The sequence below is a fragment of the Castanea sativa genome, chromosome 10 (genome assembly GCF_040712315.1).
Source record: "Castanea sativa cultivar Marrone di Chiusa Pesio chromosome 10, ASM4071231v1".
In the NCBI taxonomy this organism is placed as follows: domain Eukaryota; kingdom Viridiplantae; phylum Streptophyta; class Magnoliopsida; order Fagales; family Fagaceae; genus Castanea; species Castanea sativa.
The window spans coordinates 36,090,972-36,111,078 of NC_134022.1; the positions used below are offsets into that span (position 1 = coordinate 36,090,972).

General features: G+C 34.0%; 1 protein-coding gene across 1 annotated transcript; it reads right to left on the reverse strand.

Moving 5' to 3' along the window:
* Positions 1–8,197: 8,197 nt before the first annotated feature.
* Positions 8,198–11,043, reverse strand: LOC142611695 (CDGSH iron-sulfur domain-containing protein NEET). The gene is made up of 2 exons (XM_075783799.1): positions 10,555–11,043; positions 8,198–8,409 (listed from the first exon to the last, which is right to left on the reverse strand). The coding sequence occupies exons 1-2, from the start codon at positions 10,812–10,814 to the stop codon at positions 8,307–8,309; spliced, it is 363 nt and encodes a 120-aa protein (XP_075639914.1). The 5' UTR covers positions 10,815–11,043; the 3' UTR covers positions 8,198–8,306.
* Positions 11,044–20,107: the final 9,064 nt, after the last annotated feature.

Sequence of the window (20,107 nt, forward strand, 5' to 3'; positions counted from 1 at the left end):
TCTGCTTCCTCTAGTTGGAATTGATCTATTTCTTCTTCGAGTGACTATTGCGAAGATGTTGACTCTTCTCGGATGGCTGTTACCTGAGAGTGTGCTGAAAGAGGGATAGCTGTGATTGGGCGTATGTAGAGGATGACCGAGGGGTCGTCTGGTAGCTCGTAGGCGGAGAGAAAGCCAAGTCTCGAAACGTCTATCCTTCTGTGTCTCTAGTCACTCGCAGTGATCGCGTTACCGATATCTTGGAAATCCTCCGACAGAGGGATATATCCCAAAATGAGATGGGCTGCTCTCACTTGCAAGTCTTCACTCACGAACATCTCAGATCGTAAAACGCGATTGAGGTCCGTGACACTGCAAAGGCTCAGACGGGGCCATACGTGTTATTTGTCTGCAAAAACATTCGAGAATGTAAGCATGGTTAGGTCAGCAATGAATACCAAATAAGGAGGTAATAACATACAATGTAATCAGGGACGGTAAAGTTAGAACAAGTAAGTTACAGGTTAGGGAATCTAATTCCTATGGAGTCACACCTGGGGTTCCTCATTCGACTAGGCAATGAGGACTGTCGTACCACATTCCAGAAGCAACCAAGTAATCGTCCTTCATACCTTTGTTGGATTTGGGAAGACAAGATATGAGCCTAACAATACTAGATATAGATTTGAGGTAGTATCCTACGTCTTTAAGTTTATGGCACTCGTACATATAAATGACGTCATGTCATATAAGATTCAGACCCATTTGCTCATTTAGAGCATCGACACAGCCTAAAACTCTAAACACGTTAGGTGTGCATTGGTCTGGGCATAGCCTATGGTTGCGGAAGTACTCACTGATTACATTTTTTATAGGAAGTGTCATCCCACCCTCTAAAAATGCGATGATAGGAATGACAACTTCCCCTTCTTCCCTATCGTCAGCTATGGATTCAAGGGGGCAATATCTTAAACCTACATTTTGAGGAATATGATATTTAGCCCGAAAACCCTCCATACTGGCATCGATATCCATTAGACACTTGAATCTACCCATTCAGTTGGGGCAAGGGTGAAATTTTAGAGAGTGGAAGGGTATAACTAATGGCCGAGAATAACAGCCGAGGAGAAATGAAATTAAAGGATTGAGAACTTATGGGAAATAGGTAGATGGTTCTTCGCGAGCTTCTTGAGAGGAGAGGAGAGAGAATAAGAGCTTTTGAGATTTGATTGATTTCTGAAGTGAGAGGTTGAATTTCGGTTTCCTAAATGTTTTAGCGTATGGGAAGCGGCATTGAATGGGAGTTATCCCACCCAAATCTAAGTGGAAGACCTGAACCATTGGATGCGCATCACATCGTTGAATGTGGGGGACAGGGCGTTACATATAGCAATTAATGCGCATCTGGTGGATTTCGAAGCGTCAGTGGTGGTTTAAAAGAGGTGAGATGATGTTTTCATGCATGCTGATTTGAAAAGCGTATGAAGGTTGTGGTGATGTGTAAAAACTTCACTTTCTTTCCCATATGGGGAGAAAAACGAAGTTTTGAGGGGCTATTATGTGGATAAAAATGGTTAGAACACGCATTTGGGCCTTGGGCCTGATTTGGTGGTGTGAGCCTGTTCGAGCAGAGCTTATGAGACCCACCAACCAACTCTTGCTAGAAAGATTTGTGGGATTGTTCGAGGAGAGGCGTCTCCTCGGCTAAATCAAGTGAAGGTCATATGACATGTCATGATGTTTCGGGAGAGAATTCTGGAAGGCCTGGTGGGTAAAGATGTGTTCCACATAAAAGTGGAGAAGAAGAGCGTATGAGAAATATCAAGGGAAAAGGCTGTTACCACCACATTAAAAACCCTACACCTACCTCTCTAGCCGCATTAATGGGGAAATGACCTCTGAATAGTAATATTCAGTCTTCTAGCTGTTATTTGAGGGCTTCCAGAGGGCAGTGGAGAAAGCAGAAGATCTGGATCATTGATTTGTGTTACACGTGGAAGGTGAAGGGAAGAGGGAGAGTGATATAAAAGGAAAAAGAGAAGGAAAAATGGGGGATCTTCTTCAATTGTAAATTATTGTTCAAAGAAAGAAAGGCAATACAAGCTATCCTTGACTTATGTTCGAGGAGAATATCTGTTATTCACAAAATTATCTATTGATTGTGTAGATAGTGACAATCTAGCCCACTTATCTGTTGTCCAATATCCCTAAAACCTAGGTTTCAAGTCCACGCTCTACAAATTTTATTGTATAAGGCTCTTTGGACCTGAATCCATCTAGCGATTGGATCGGGCACAAATTGTGCACTTACAATAGTCATGTTAATTTTTTAGTAGGAGTTTAAAAGATTTTTCTCAAAACTAGTTTGCAGAGAAATTTAATTTCAAAACTAGTTTGTAGAGAAATCTAATTAAGGAAGAGAGAGACTCTAAGTTGTGGTTTACAACATTGGTAGCGATGTCATGACTATAGAGCATAGACATTTGTTCACATAGCCGAGTGAAAGAGATTATTAAATGAAAAAAAAAATTAGATGAAGACATAATATTCAAATAAAATAAAGTACATAATTATTGGATATTGATTGTTTTGAGAAATTGTTAGTTAAAAGTAAAAATAAAAATAAAAAGTTCTTATCATAAAATAGATTTTTTTTTTTTTGCATAACCTAATATGAATGATTTTATATAAGTTATACATAAATTATAAATCGTAATGTAATTAATTAATTAGCTACCTTAATTTTCAAAATAAGAGTAGTTGTGTTGATTATTGTGAAAATAATTCTAGAGGTAGAAATTACAATTATTAGTTGCAAGAAAACAAATAAATAAGAGTAGTTGTGTTGATTATTGTGAAAATAATTCTAGAGGTACAAATTACAATTATTAGTTGCAAGAAGTTTTTGTTTTCAGTGAGGTTAACACAGCTGCAGTGTTATATGATTCTAGAAGTCCGCAATGAGTGGTGAACACAAGTGTGCGCAACTGATCATTTGCTGGGATCTTGATTATCACCGCAAAAAAAGGGCCTCACAGTAGAAGGGTCCACCGTAGAATAAGCTGTCGAATGACGCAAACTCCAACCACGTGGACACTAAGCTGTGGGCCACGGGTGAAAACCTTGACACCCGTTACATTTTGTTTTTGGTCGTAAACTCGTAATGGCCAATGAAAATAAACTAAAACGACATCGTTTACTTTTAAATGAACGTCATGCTTCCTTTATAAAATGCTGTCAAATTTGATGGCTGTGGCCTGTAACTTACGAGTTACGACGCAGCTGTAATGATAGAGGATGGTAGCTGGCCACGAACAGCTAATAATTGAAACAGTAACTATTTATGCAATTTTTGTCATAATTCACCGTGTAAATGTGAACAAATTGTGACTAATAGACATGTAAATTAAAATAAACTCATCATTTTTTTAATTACAAATTATCACGCGAAAAGTTATGACAAAAATTGTAAATTTTGTGCTAATATTAACATTTTTCTTGAAAATTTGGGGGCCATATCTATAATCTATCACAATCAAAAGTCTCCAAGAGGAGTACCAATATATAGGAATAGTATATGGGTTATAATTTAATCACCGACAAAATTGCTTCTAATTCTATTGTGAAAGTTTGGGGTTTGTGCCAATAATTCTTTAGATATTGGTATATGGCTATGACTATGAGACGCGTTGAATTAACAATGGTTGAGGACCACCAAAAAAAAAAAAAAGGTTGAGGAAGTGAATCCTAATATTAGAAGGTTGAACATAATGTAGAGAATCAAGTCTCTTGTAACTCTCTATTGTTTGTTTGGTTAAAAGGGAGGAAATTAAAGGTTTCTGCTCTACTTTGTGATGGATTGTAGTTTAAGGTTGTTTGTTGCTGGTTAGTATGTGTTAATGTTATGCAGTTTTTGCTTCTTGGATAAGAATTATTCATTAAAGGAATTTGTTTTTGGATCCGGTTAACGGATGCTATTAGAGTATTTGTTACTAAAACATTTTAGAAAAAAATTGATACTACTTTATAAAAAATATAAAAAGCTATAAAAAAAACGATATGTTCATAATATTTTTATAACACTTTTATAACAAATCTTAAGTGACAAGTTATTATTTACTGTTATTAATAAGCAAAAAAATAATTTTAGTGGTGAATTTAAATTAGAATCAATAACAATTTTTCACATTGTTTTTTAAATTAGGCTTTTGATTCCTTGCTTCTGTAATCATAATTCATAACAGTCATGAGAATTCATAAATGATTTAGTACACTTAGAGTAATGCTAGGACCGATTCTTTAAATATATATATATATATATATATACTAGGATCACAATTTTTGTCATAACTTTTGACACGTAGCAAGTTATGAACATAGTAGTTATGGATTCACTGCTTTTACTCCACTATTCACAACTTAATATAGAAGCAAGTTATGACAAAAGTTATGATCCTAAAATTGCGCATGCATTTATATCGATATGCTTTAAGTTGTACTGTTACCATTTATGGGGTTGCGTGAAGGTTTATGAGAAAAAGATACGTACAAGTTGTTTACTGTTGCAATAAATTTGAGATCTAAAACGGTGACTTCTAATTATGAGCACCACCTTCAAAAATTAAACACATGCATTTCACAAAATTTCCGGAATTTCTCCAATGGCTCTTATACCCATGTTTGTTTGAGAGGGGTTTTCTTGTTCTTGCTGCATCTTAGGGCAAATGTCTTCCATGCCCAATGCTAGATCTGGTTTGTTGGACCCATGATGGTTCCATTAGAATATTAAACTAGGACTCTTAAGTCTAACTAATGTTTTTAAAAATTATAAACCTTGTTATCTGATGTTGATAGTTTATTTGATGGGAACGCGCGGCACCACAATTGGCTTACAGGTTTGCTTTGACATGTGTTTTGTATGCTTATTCATGGTTAGCAGTTAATGCAAGATCTAGGACTCAACATTTATTATTATGAAATTAATTCTTTTTGCCACTTATTAAGGTAAACAATATGCTATTCTGTTCTATATTAATATATGCTTTCAATGGTACGCACGAAAACTCATATTTGTTGGGTTAGATAGGACTATAAAATATTAAAATTTCAAAACGATTTGGTTCCCCCCAAAAAAAAAAAAAAAAAAAACTTTAAACTAGGACTGCATTGGTTTTAAAATTTAAACAAATTTAAGGTATAGTTCCTATATTGAAAAAAAAAAGGTATAGTTCCTATATATTATATTTTTATATACATACAAGGAGTCCACCCAATCCTTCCTTGACCCTAAAGAAGGCCACCCAAGTGGACCACTCCTCAATCTATCTATCAAGGCTTAAGCAAAAAAAAATTGTGACCATTTGAAAATAATTTATTTAACTTTTTGTTAAAAGTGTGTTAAATTATATACTTCTACCTAAAGTAAAGCTTTAAAAAATTATACATAAAAGCAAAAAAAGTATATTATAAACCAGTCTCAAACACATACAAAATATTCGATTAAGGGACCACCACAACTCAAAATGACGGTCCACCAAGTGCACCTCACAGTCATATCATAGGAGCAAGTCAATCTACACCCGAGAAGATGCTATAAATAGCTTGTCCCACCCTACTTGGATCGCATAAGCTTCCTTAGGAAGCCGATGTCTCCTCCACATTAATTATATCTACGTATTGACAATTACATTGTATTAAATGTGAAATTTTAGTAATAAATATATTACACATAATCTCATATGAAGTTACAATTGTGACCATGTAATTATCAATTCAGTGGCGGAGCCAGCAAATTTTCTTAGGGGGCTAGTGAATATATTTTTGTGTAATTTTTAGATTTACTACCAAATATAAAAGAAAATTAATGGAAAATTTTCAAAAGTTAGGGGGTCATGGCCCCCCTTGGCACCCCTAGCTCTGCCTATGAATATCATGACAAAAAAATATTAAGCATAAATTATAATAATCACTAATAATGTGCCATCAAACTTAGTTATAAAGAAAATTCTACGTTATTATCAAAGTTTACTAGTTAATTATCAAAAAAAAAAAAAAAATTTATCTCCCTTTCAAGTAGAGAATATTCACTAATTTTTAAATCAAAGACTATGTGACTGACACCATATTAATGTTCTTTTGATTACATTTTTTAATGTATTTGTTGCCAACGACGCCACCCATAGAATTAGCTGATTCATCACTAACAAAGTAACAATAACCTACTGAGAAGTTGGTACTCATTCATTACACAATGATAAAACTTAACCTATTTTAATACATTTCAAAGGCTTAAAAAAAAAAAAAAAAAAAAAAACCCTAGTACATCCCTTTTTTAGTTTTTAACCTCCATTTAAACGTTAGAGAATAATCACGATTTTTTTTTTCTAAGACGGTGGCCAACTGTGAAATCAGTGGCTAAATGGCCTTAACGGGCATATGGGGACCATGGGTATTTGGCTTTGTGAAATCAATGAGGCAAGTTATGATGATTATACCTAATTATCTAATAAAGAGTTAAAATGCATAATGATGCCATTGTGAAGCATTTAAACAACCCAAGTCTTTGCTTCAACCCTTCCATAATGGAGCCTTCACGATCTATTGCACCCTCCTTATCCATATAGTGTGAACCAAAGTCATAGGGAAAAGGAAAACCAAACACATCCCCTTTCACAAAGTTTTTCTGACTTGCCCCCAGTTCGGTTTAATTTGATTTCATTTTAACCAAAGTCAAATAAATCCAATGAGTCCGTGACCAAGAAATATTCCAAGTCCACCTATATGGATTTGGAATAATGAGTGCGTATATTAAGAAAATTGTGTAGGATGATAATAAAACACGTTTCATCACTTTTCTTTCCTAGCTTTTGCATTGTTTAGCAATTAGTCACTGCTCACTTAGCTTAATCATAATGGGTTCTTAATATTCTCCTCTGGCATCCAATGATCAATAAAGCTTTTTACTTTACCAATTAGCATCCAATGATATGATTAAAGTGTCTTGTTTTAAACACCGCTTTTCTTTCTTTCTTTTTTATTCGGCTTCAAAGAATTGCTTATTGTTGTCAACAACCAATTGTGAGAATGATTTACACGTTCGTTCGCCCTTTCATAAAGCAAGTAAGGACAATATCAATATGCTCATGGACCCATAGAGCTCTTTTGAGGAAGCTAGCGGGACCCTTCGCCTCAGTAGTTTTTGGGTTTTCACGGTTACTCGGAGAGGGGAAAAAAGAAGAGAAGTAGAATTTATGTACAGTACTTTATGGTATGCTCTCTCTTAATTTGTACTAGGGTTCTTAAATCTTAATATTTGCTTATATACTGGTCTCATTGATTCCACCCGGACCTGTTTAATTGACACACAAATCATTCTCAAACTTCAACACACCACTTAGAAATTCTACACGTTTTAACCTTCATTCCATAACTAAGACATTTTATATAACTCGCATGAATTATCGTTCAGAATTACAATTATAAGTTATAACAAGAAAGGCCCATGTTTAGCTTCCTCATCAGCAGGATGATCAATGAAAAGTATTTCGCAGAAAATCAGTTGCACAGTTATGGGCTGGCCTTTGGTTGAATGTTTGACAAGCTAACTCATAGTCATAGTAGCAGGATTGTACTCTTTTGGGCTAACAACAATTTTTGTGATGGCCTATGAGGTTGTAATTTGTCCAACAACAAACTTATACGCGGGTTTGGCAAGCCCAAAAAAAAAAAAAAAAAAAAACTTTTCAACCTATTTTGGCGAATCCCACACCAGAAAGAGAGAGCCTTTTTCCCTCTTTTTCTATAATGCTTTTATTAGTAAAGCTCATCCAAAGTCCCAAGGCACTCCTAGTCTATGGGCATGCTTTCCTAGCTGCTACCGGGGACAATCAAGTGTCTGTTTTAGAATAGCTTATTTCATTGAAACTAAAAATTTTTGTTGAAAGTATTGTTAATAAAGGTAAAAGTTAACTAAATAGTATAATAAGATACATGAATAGTAACAAAAAGTGCAGTAAGACCCATGAATAATAACAAAAATAAGTTGAAACTGTTGCAAATAAGCTGAAACTTTCAACTTGTCCCAAACGCACACCAAGTCTAATCTAGCACGGTCATGAGTCATCCAACAAGGTTTTTAGCAATTATTCTAAATAATCTATCCGACCTCTATGATGTTTATGTGACAATATTTTTTGTTAATCAATAACACGCAAAAGAGTTCAATAAAGTATGATAAACACCATTCATCAAACGCCTGTATAGAATTTTCAGCTTTCAAGTTCAACAGGACAGATAATCTACAAAGATAAAAGACATCATGATTACTTTTACTGCTTCTTCAAGAGCAGTGGTCCAACATTGTCCCCAGTAGCTTTGTTGTGTTTGACATGGCTTCCATCACACAAAGGGAAAGTCCCTGACCTCCAACACCTGCAAGAAACAAGACAACAAATACTTGAAAGTTTGGATACTTTGGCTTATATGCGGGCATAACATTGAACAAGATCTCAAGGAATGCCGCTACATGTTATGATGTTAATATAATTCGTTGCATTCTTTACCCTAAGAATGCTGCTACATGTTAATAAAAATTTATTGCACTATTTTCCTATCAAGCTATCTCAGCTGTTTGTGGTCTGATAACATGATCAGATTTTGAATTTCCTATGAAGAATGTTATAAATAATGTGTTGCTGCATTATAAACCAAGTTATACAAAGAGAATGATGTGCCATTGTGATATCTTTTTGAACATGATAATATTCTTTATTAGGTTATTTAATAGAAGAACAGATGCTTTTAACGCTATATTCCAGGTCAGCTACAAAACAGCTGCTTATATTTTAATACAAACGGTGACATTTTCAATAAATTAGAGTTTATTCTCTTAAGCTGAGTGGCGTCATTTTGAAGGGCATTTACTCACTAAATCTGATGACACCATTTTGATAACACACATGTACAAGTCAGCTCATCTTGTTCCCTGTTCTTCATTCTGCTCATCTTGGATATCTGAAGCTTTCTTAATGAGACATTTTATGCTAAAAGCACCTTGAATCCCGGGAAAAATTAAGTGTAACTAATTCGAAACTTTAGGGATTCGTTAGAATGGTTTTGGTGTCAAAAGCCTAACCTTATTGTACTCTATATAATGAGCCAGTACTCTTTGTAATTCATTCAGTGTTGCTAATACACTTACACAGGTTTATATTTTCTCTGCCCTCCTTTTCATTCCGCCATTGTTAGCTCCATATAATTGTGGAAGTTAAGAACAGCAAAATGACAATCCAGCATTCCAACAATTATGCTAGTGTTATGCATCACCAGTGAAATCCCAAAAAAAAAAAGAGGCACTAATGACCCTAAATCCGCCACAACTAAGAAGTGAAACAAAAGATTATCTTTATTTTTTTAATTTCAGTATTTTCCCAATTTCAGCATCTTCTCTATCAGATTCCTCTTTCACATACAAACAAATCACAATTTTTTTCACACAAAAATCTGTCAGCACCCTCTCATCTGTCATTCGCGCTCGCATACAAACAAACCACAATTCTTTCACACAAAAATCACAGATTTTTTTCTGCATAAAATCAAAGTTTTCACAAACATTTCTCACAAATCTCTGTTTAAGAGAGAAAAGCCGCTAATCCCTAGACTCAAAAATCTCAACTGTGAAGCAGCGGGGATGACACTGGGTTGGGTGTGTTTGGATTATACTTATTTTGCTGAAAACTTATTGCTAAAAACACTGTAGCCAAATATTTTTTATTGCTAAAAACCCATAAAAAACGCTTTTTTCATCACTTGGCTGGTCCATGAACAGTGCCATGGGACCAGCCAAGTGAAACGCAAACGCACTGGCAATCCAAACGTAGGCGTAGTTGAGCACTGAAAAGATTAAAATAGTTTGCTACTGAGCCCCAAACTTGAAATTCTCAGCTATGAATCAACAAGCCATTTTGTGGCCATTCAAATCCCATCTCTTCAATATCAATTAATTCCACATCAATAAGGCAATTTCACCTTCACCTACTTCTCAGACTTCAAATCTACCGGAAAAAAAGTCCCTTACCACCGCATTCAACACCTCGCCTCTCTACACCAATAAGCATCACACAAAACTCCCATCCCAAAAATAAAAAATCACACAGTTGCTTTCAGGTACAGCTCTGTAAGACAGTAAATTATGTTCCCAATTAAATTAAACCACATGGTTGCATTGAATTTATGACAAACCAGCAAATTGGACCAGCTACCCTAACTAACAATTCATGAATTTTTATAACTTAACTTTGCTCTACCAAATTTGGCCCTTTATCAAGTACTATCAACTACTTGTAATCCCATTGTTTCAGAACTAGCTAAGACTATAAATAAGTTGGACATCAACTTTACAATGTGAAAATTTGTGTGGGTCAGGTCAGACAAATGAATTCTGGTCAACATGTACTAAAAAAGTTGCTAAAAATTAAAATCAGTACACTTTTCCTAAACTCAAAAGGTTGATGCATATTCTAAGAAATCAAGAATCTATGGAATACTTAAAAAAAAGGGGGGGGGGGGGGGGTTTACCTGCAATAAGCAGTGAGTGGCTTAGAGAGCTCAGTGACCACAACAGAGTCCACCACTTTGTCTTCGCTCTTCCTTATCTCTGGGTTTATACCCTGACTCTCCGCTCTCACCACCACCGCCACACGCCTAGGCTTCACACTAACACCACCGAAAGACAAGGATTTGAAGTGGGTCCCTCCTCTTGTGCTTTGCTTGAGGCCCTCCATGGTTGGTTTGTTGTAAGACAACGTGGCACCAACCGTGCTTAGAATCGAAGCCATTGAAATGGAAATCGAAATGGGGTCTGTCTTGTCTTGTCTTGTCTATATCTTTTTCTTTTGGTCTCTGGGACTTTCCTCCTGCTGTGACTCTGAATGAAGTTCTGTTTGTGAGCGAGGGTCGGTGAAATGTATATTTGGGGATTGAAAAGTAGGTGGCGGTGAGGACAACTTGTGGAGGACACGCTCTCCTTCATGGATGTGAGGGGATTTTTATTTTTGGAGCTTCTTCTTTTTCTTTTTTCTTTTTTGGAATAATTTATAAGAAACCCATATATGTGTAATAGAAAAATGTGAAAATTATTTAAAAATGACTCATATAATTAATGTATAATTATGTAAATTTACAATATTGTTATAGTAACTACAATTTACACGGAAACAATGATATTATTCATTTTATATTTAGTTTTTAGGCAAATTACAACTTACTCAATTATGATTTGGCCGAAATTTAAGTTGCCTATCGAAATCTTATGATGCAAGTATTCCACTAAATTTTTTTTTATCTTATTTGATTTTGTACTTTTATGTTTTTTGTGTTTTTTTATGAGAGAAACATAAAAATGAAGCAAAATCATATATTTAGCTATATTTTTAACAGATATGGGTTAAGAAAATCTAACTGAACTAACCTCAGGTGGGTTAAGTGTCAAATTGTAAAGTATAGGTAAACAGCTTAAATTTCGGTTAAATCACAAATTGGTAAGTTGTAATCCGCCCTTAGTTTTTTATGTTTACATATCTCAGTAATGAAGAAATAGTGTGAATGATGGTTGTTAAAAAAAACAATTAGAAAAATCAATAAAATTAATATTTTAATGAAACTTAGTGTAAATTAGATAATTGGATGTGGGGTGTTTTGAAAATTAAGTGTGTAAAATAGAAAAAGTTAATTCTTGTACTAAAATAGATAAAAGATTGTGCATGAGCTAATTCGAATGCTCTAATGTTTCGCTTGGTTCAGAGATGGAAAAGTGTGGGATATACAATATTTACTTTTCTTTCATGTGTATTTAGTTAAAATAGAAAAGTGAAATTATGAAAAACCCTTTTATTTGATTGGAAATAAAAGTGAGATGATATTAAATAATATTGGCGAAACTGCACTATTGGTCCCTGAAGTTTACCCTGTGTGTGCAATTGGTCCCTCAAGTTTGAAGCGAGCACAATTACTCCCTTAAGTTTTAAAACTGAGTTGTATTGGTCTTTTTACTAACTGTTGTTAACGGTGTTACTTATGTGGCTAACGAAACAATGATGTAGCATTTTTTTAATGACATGACATGTTTTTAATTAAAAATAATTTTAAAAATAATTTCCACTTAGATGAAATTGAAAAGGCATTGACCTGATTAAAAAAAAAACAAATCTGCTATTTGTTTAAATGACGGAAAAAGAGAAAGGGAAGAGAGAGCCACAAGCCTAGCCGTTGGTGGAGACCAAACCCAAGCCTAGCCGCGCGACAGCCATGGAATGATAAGAATTTTCCATTTCTCTATCTCACAAACCCATCCTCTCTCCGACTCCAGCCTCCTCCAACTCCTCAATCCAAAGCCACATCGGCAGCCATGGAAGCCGACCAAAGTACCACCACTATAGAAATCAAGGGAAAAGAGTCCCGACTTCATAATTTCTATTTTTAAAAACGTGGGCTGTTGATTTTAGCGCACGAAATAAGACCCTGTGAATAAATTGAATGCTATACCACTATTACTAGTATATATTCAACTAAAAAACTACTACTACACAAAACCAAAATTCCTTTTCCTGAAATTCCCTTTAAATTGCCAAATACACATAACAATCAGAAATCAAAATCTGTAACCTCCAAACCCGTAATATCTCTCACCTATTTATTGTGAGTTGTGACACAAACGGGCTGCTTGAATAAAATTGCTTCTGAAATTTTATAGAGACTCAAAGGGAAAAAAAGAATTAGAAAAGTTCCAGTTTTTAGGGTTTCACAGAAGAGAGACAGAGAGAATGGGACATTGCTTTTCAGATTTATATGCATAGAAACCATAGGTAAAAGTATAATACCTGAGATGGGAGGACGAAGGCGGTCAGTGGTTGTGCAAGAGGAGGAGGGAGGCGGGTCAGTGGCTGTCGCCGGTGGCTGCTGGGGCTTGTGATGTCGCCGGAATGATGAAATTCTTATCATTCCATGGCTATCGCACGGCTAGGCTTGGGTTTGGTCTCCACCGGCGGCGGCTAGGCTTGGGTTTGATCTCCACCGGTGGCTAGGCTTGTGGCTCTCTCTTCCCTTTCTCTCTTTCCGTCGTTTAAACAAATAGCAGATTTGTTTTTTTTAATCAGGTCAATGCCTTTTCAATTTCATCTAAGTGGAAATTATTTTTAATTAAAAACATGACTTGTCATTAAAAAAATGTCACGTCATTGTTTCGTTAGCCACATAAGTAACACCGTTAACAATAATTAGTAAAAGGACCAATACAACTCAGTTTTAAAACTTAAGGGACTAATTATGCTCACTTCAAACTTGAGGGACTAATTGCGCACATAGGATAAACTTCAGGGACCAATAGTGCAGTTTCACCAATAATATTTGTATAAATTTAAAACAAAACACCTAGAAATGGGGCCCTGCGTAGAAAAAACCTAAGCTCCACAATGATTACCTCCCAACCAAACAAAGACACTATTCAAAATCCCTCAATTCCCCCTTCCAACTTTCATCCCCTAAATCACCCTTACCAATAAGAAAATAACATGCGTTCATGTCATGTGCAATGACAATAATACATGTCATTCTTTTATTGTGGGTTAAAACTTAAGTCTCCAACTAAGTTTTAGCCAAACTTTGTTTAATGAACAATATGAAAAATTTTCATATATATTAAAAAAAAGTGATATTATTTTATCTAGATCCACTATTAATGCCATTTTTTATGCACTAATCACAACAAATAAATATATTTACAGTTGTTAAAACAAAAAGGGTAGAGTGATGTCAGTGATGACATGGTACTACAAAATTTACTAAATAAACTCTACAAATTCATGTCTCAATTTTTAAACTTAACACATAGATGTAAATAAAGAATTTATTTATTTTATTGGAAAAATGATAAAGTTATTATAAATTTTATTACATTACCTTACCAAATGCTGCTACAATGAATGCAATTGAATCCATGTATGTGTTTAAAAATTGACTTATTAACTTGTGAAATCTTTGCATGATTTTACTTTTAGAAAAGAGAGGAAGGGCCCAAGGATAACAAACCTAAATGCCGTGGACAGAGGGACACAATGACAAGAGAAAATGCAAAAAACAAAACAAACAAATAAAAGTTATGGAATAGGTGTAGACAAGATGAACAAAATCGTAAAGAGCCTTAAAATTCAATAATATTACCTAATCGTACAAGCTATATTAAAGTCAAATACAATCAAATTCAAATTATTTTCTAATTATTATCTAATTTTATGCCACGTGTTTAATTTAATTTTTTTAATTTTGATATCAAGTGGTCCATTTATAATACTCAGCATTAAAGCTAAGATGATCACTCCACTCACCTGCGTAAAACCACCTCATCATTATTATTGTCGAATGTTTTCATGCGTAAGCACAATTTACAAACTAGTTCTCTTAATGAGAGAATTTAAGGTTCAAGTTTCCCATCCACTTATTATAAAGTTTTGTTGAATACCAACTAATTCAGCATTTTGGTGATTGCTTTTTGCTAAATTATTGTTAAAGATTGGTTGTAACAAATTGGAAAAATATCTTATGCTCTTGAAATTGATCCATTTTCATATTAAATATTAAAAATATAAAAGGGTATTTAGACTATCATGTCATTCAAAATTTATACAACGTTAGATGTAAAAAATAAATCTTAATTGTGAAATGAATTCTCTCAATTTGAAGCGAAATTACGAGAATTCTATTATAAAAAAAAAAAAAAAAGAGTAAGGTTTTGAAAAAAATATACATAAATAAATAAGTTAAAAGCTCTAATTAGTTGAAGTGAAAATAGGAAGGATAAAAAATGAGGAGAAAATAGTGGGATTGGGTAGTTTTCTCCCTGGACTCACTAAATTTAAGCCCCCCAATTTGGAGAGAAAACATGGGAGAAAAGAGGGGGCTAATTGCAATTATTATTCTGCTTTCCAATATTTCCAACAACATTTAACGCCAACTTCTTTTTTATTTTTTATTTTTATTTTATCTCACTTGAAGTTAATGTTTGGTATGCTAGGCTGGTTTCTCCAAAAAAAAAAAAAAAAAGAGAGAGAGAAAAAGAAAAAGAAAAAGAGGTTTGGTATGATTTTTTTATTTTATTTTATAAACTTTTACAAACAATATTTTCCATCATAAACAAAAGAGCTGTACATCTTTCTACTTTTCCACTCCCAAACCAATCACCATGAGAGAACATTAAATATAGTGGGTTCCAGTTAGCTCAACTAGCAAAGTCTCTGATGGTTGAATAAGAGAGATCTAGGGTTTAATTCCCGCCTACACCAAAAAATTAATTGGCATCTTATTCCAATAATAAAGAGCTATGATCAAGAGTGGACGTCATAGGTTCAAACTCTCAAAAAAAATGAGAAAGCAATAAATCTCTTATATCCCTCCATTTTTCTATCCCCGTTTTATTTCCTTTCACGTTTCCATTCCTCCAATCAAACTTACCTTAAATCTAATAAGCTCATTGCCAAAAAAAAAAAAGAAAGGAATATATATATATATATATATATATAGAGAGAGAGAGAGAGAGAGAGAGAGAGAGAGAGAGAGAGAGGAGGAGGAGGAGGATATCATAAAGTGGGATGGAGCAAAGGTGGTTCTAGGACTCCTAGCTTTCAGCAGTAATTTTTAGATACTCTCGAATTATGGATAATGATAGGGACGACCCAACAAACTTAAAGGCCTAAGACAATATATTTAAAATGAGTCTTTTTGTTATTACTTAAATAATATTTAACCAACGTTTAATGTCATTTTTTATAACAAAATCTATTCTTTTTAATTTTGTAGTATTTTTTAAAAATGCTAAAGTTATAACAAATTTTACTACAAAAAAACTTATAAACGATGTAGCAATAAATATGATTAGTGGCATTTCAATAAGATAATAAATAAGTATTTGAATGAATGATGTTAGAGATATTATAAATTTTACAATATGAGGCTTATAAAGATACCCACAAAAAGTAATTTAAAATTGCATTTAATAGGTTGTTGACTTTCACAAATCATATTAATTGTCATATCAATTTGTAAAGGCTTTAAAGTAAAATTTATGTTATTTCTAGCATTTTTCTATCTAAATTATTTATTGATTAGTGATACATATTTGTAATACCCATGTATTTAAAGTTGTATTATCTCTGGTATTACTCAATTTTCGTACTTCTTAAAAGTAAAGGAAAATTTAAAACTAATTTTTTTTCCTATATCTTTCAAAAAAATAAATAATAAATAAATTTTGCACCAAAATTTGGGGGCTTTCTCTAGTAAGGGGCCCTAGGCAATGACCTAAGTGGCTTAGGCCTAAGGCCTGCCCTAGATAACGGTGCTTCATTCTCTCACATTTATGGTAAGGCATACTCATTAAATTTATGGTTGGATCCACAAAAATTGTGAGAGGAAAGAGTGTCAACTCTTTGTTTTTCAAAGTACCTAAAATTTTTTCCCAATTGACATATTTACAATGCTAGTACTACAACCAATTTACACAACTTTCCACATGGTGAATTATGAGTGGTGAAGATATGGACCCATATAGATCCACTATTTTTTTTTTTCTATTCACTACTTACCACATGATTAGTTATGGTAAAAGTTGTACAAAATGTGTTGGTAAGAGAATAGAGAGAATTGGTGTTTGTGGCTGAGTTTTGGTGGAGTTTTGGGTGTGTGGATTCATCCAAGAAACAAAGAAAAAGGAAAGAGATAGGGAGATAACAGAGAGAATGAAATTGTTTATATTATTTAATGTTGTAGTTTATATTACTATAATAAGTTGTATATAAAAATAAAAATAGAAAGGTAGGAAAATTTATAAAATGAGTTGATAAAATAAATAAAGTAAATTTTTAAAACGTAAAATAAAGTTTTTTTGGCCAATCAGACGTTGATCCTCTAATATAGCATTGCTCCGTCACAAACTCACAATTCACGGGATGCTTCTTGCGTGTTCTACATGAAAGTGAAAGAATCACGGGTCGCTGGCTAGCCATACCCAGCGATGCGACAACATAACGACAACCCACACCGAAAGGGAATACCTTGTGGAATAGTTAAGGGAATCATTAAATGTAAGGACACCTTTATGTGCTACTTAATGGACGTCCACACGTGTGTGTTTAATTTAATTTTTTTAGGTTTTTATTTATTTTTTCCCTAAGAAATTTATATGGTAAATGGTTAATGTTTTTCGACCAAGTTAACCTTACACATAACGGTGGTATGGTCGATCTGTATATCCTTTCATGATTCTTCTTCTTCTTGTCATTTTTTTTTGGTAAACTCACGATATCATCTTTTCTAAAAAGGAGTAAACAAAGGTTTGATAGATACTGAATCCATATTAAAATTTCAAATTTTGAGTTGCCTTTAGTAGCAGTGAAAAATGGTCTATTTAATAAGAAGATGCATGCATGATGCATGGCTTGTTGTCTTTTTTAATAAAGGTTTTTTTCTCTATTGATTGGCATGATTGAACACCCCCCCCCAAAAAAAAACATATTCAAAGTTAACAATAGATAATCTAAAAGACGTAAAAATTTGTTTTTATTAAAAAACAAAAGATTTCCTGTTAGGTTTTAAAAGTTTAAAACAATTAACAAATCATGAGTACAAATTTATCTAGATATAGATTCTAGAGTCTATAGGCTGCAAGTCTAAATACAAAAATAAAGGAAGCTGCAGGTTCAAGAATTTAAAACATACCAGACTCAACCAATCGAGAAGATAGTTCGACCGATCAAACTACTGTAAGTGCACAATTACACCTGGACCCAAGAACAGTTATGGGCTCAGGCCCAATGAGCCTTAAACAATAAAAATTTGTAGAGAGTGGGCTTGAAACCCAGGTTAGAAGTGAGTGAAGATTAAATGACAAACTAAAGATTGCCAGTATTTGGAAACAGCAAGAAGTAATATAAATAGGTCTCCTCGGACGTGGGCCGAGAGCTGTTCTTATATTATCTCTCTCTCTTTGTCCTTTTTCTTTTTAGGTTACAAAAAGTCCGTCCTTCATTTCTGTTTTAGATCTCCCCTTAAATACTCTTCTTTTTAATACTTTATACACGTGTTGCCCCAACTCCTCCCTTAACCTAGATATTTCTTTTCTTAGTGCCTTTGAACAGTAACTAGAAGTTTCCCTTCCACTGTTCAAGTGTCACCTCCCCATTAATGCGGCCAGGGTGGTAGGTGCAGGGTCTTTAATGTGGAGGTAGCAGCCTTTACTTTTGACACTTTCCCAACATCGGTGCTTCTAGGACATTCAAGGGTTCACCCCCTTTAACCACTGGTCTTGACCGTGTCATTCACTAACCTGTACCATGAAGTCCCGGGTTCTCTGGTGTTAGTCCGAGGAGAAAAACATCCTCGGCTGGATCCTCGGCGCATGGGCCGACCTAAAGTACCAACAAGCCCTAAACCCAAGAGCAGGTCGGCCTTCCTTAGTAAGCCCCAACGGCCCATATCCCTATTAAGATCTTTTTACCCCCCACAACTACATTTTTGCAGAATTTTAATTATAGCCCAACAGCCTATTGGTCCATCAAGTGATTAGGGTTTCAAATCTTAATAGGTAAAACTAAAAGAAAATTCAATTAGATTTCAAATTGAATTCTAATTGTTGTCTAATTTTGCACCACGCATCCTATCTATCTATATCTATTATAATTAAACCATAAAAAAACCCAATAAAAAAGAGTAGACTCATGTATACATCTAAAAAATAAAATAAAATAAAACAATAAAGAAGAAAGAAAGAGTAAAACTTATGTATATATCTATAACTTAAATAATGTATAATTTAAATCCATATGTGTAATTGTATTGTTTTTAATTGTACAGTGCATATGCACATATTATAAACTAGTTGACATAGTATTTAAAGAAAATCCTAAGGCACGTTTTGTTATGACTTTGAAACTTATCTTTTGAGATCTAAAATATTTTGTGCCTTCTCATTTCAAAGTCACTACTGGAAAACAGTCTACATAATATTAGAACCGGTAAGTTTGAAGTTGCTACATACTAGTCATCAAAGGTGTTGGATTTAAACCTTTAAGGGTGGTCTTGAAGTTATAGTCTGGAGATCTATATGAGAGTTTTAAAGTGTGAACTGGAGGTTCATGTGAGAGTAGATCTATATCAAAACAGTCTGAGGGATTTAAAGTTCAGATGAGTATCTATAATTAGATTTACTACAAATTGGTATTATTGACAGTAAATCTCACGTTGATATAGTAGATTAGTTACTTGGGATCATTCTCCACAGGTTTTTGGGGTCTAAAAACCTTCACATCGTTTATACTTCCACCATTCCTTTATACTTCCATCACATCGTTTATTTGCACCTCAAACACCATTATCATTATTATTACTTCCACCTCAAACACCATTATCATTATTATTACTCTCGCCATCACAGCTACAATCATCTCCATTACTACCACATTGTCACTTTTATTACCACACCACCTCTGCTATCGTCATTACCACAACCATATTACTGTCACCATGCCCAGTGGCCGATGCCCAATACCACAATTGCCACCACTACTACAACACTATTTTGACACCATCACCACCATTGACCCCCCCCCCCCCCCTCTCTACCATTGCCATCAATGACGCACAGCTTACATAATTTTGAAAAAGTTAAACAAATCAAAGTCAAAGTAATAATTTAATTTTATCAACAAAATTATGATAACGTCTAACTACAATGAGATAAAATCATTAGTGTCTTTGTAAGTAATGTCAAAATCAACATTGTCTTTGTAAGTAAATGACATTGTATAGTAGAGTCCAAATCTTCTGTCCCACTTTTCCTGCTCCACTGCATACTCCACCAATAAAAACTTGCCACGTGTTCACCTAATTAACTTACCCCCACTCGTAAAAAGTATCAAAAACAAAAAAAAAGTCTAGTGAATTTGTATCAATTAATTCAACTGGTAAAGTTTCTGATTGTGAGTTTGATGATAAACAGAAAAAATCACAGAAATTGACGCATATAAAAAAAAATTGCTATGCCCACAACATTTTTACAACAAATCATAGTGGTTTAAAGTTACTT

Excerpts from the sequence above, each read along its gene's own strand:
- LOC142611695 (XM_075783799.1), bottom strand. The coding sequence starts at position 10,814 with ATGGCTTCGATTCTAAGCACGGTTGGTGCCACGTTGTCTTACAACAAA. Across the intron at positions 8,410-10,554 it reads CCACTCACTGCTTATTGCAG|GTGTTGGAGGTCAGGGACTT; the intron begins GTAAACCCCCCC and ends TGTTTCTTGCAG.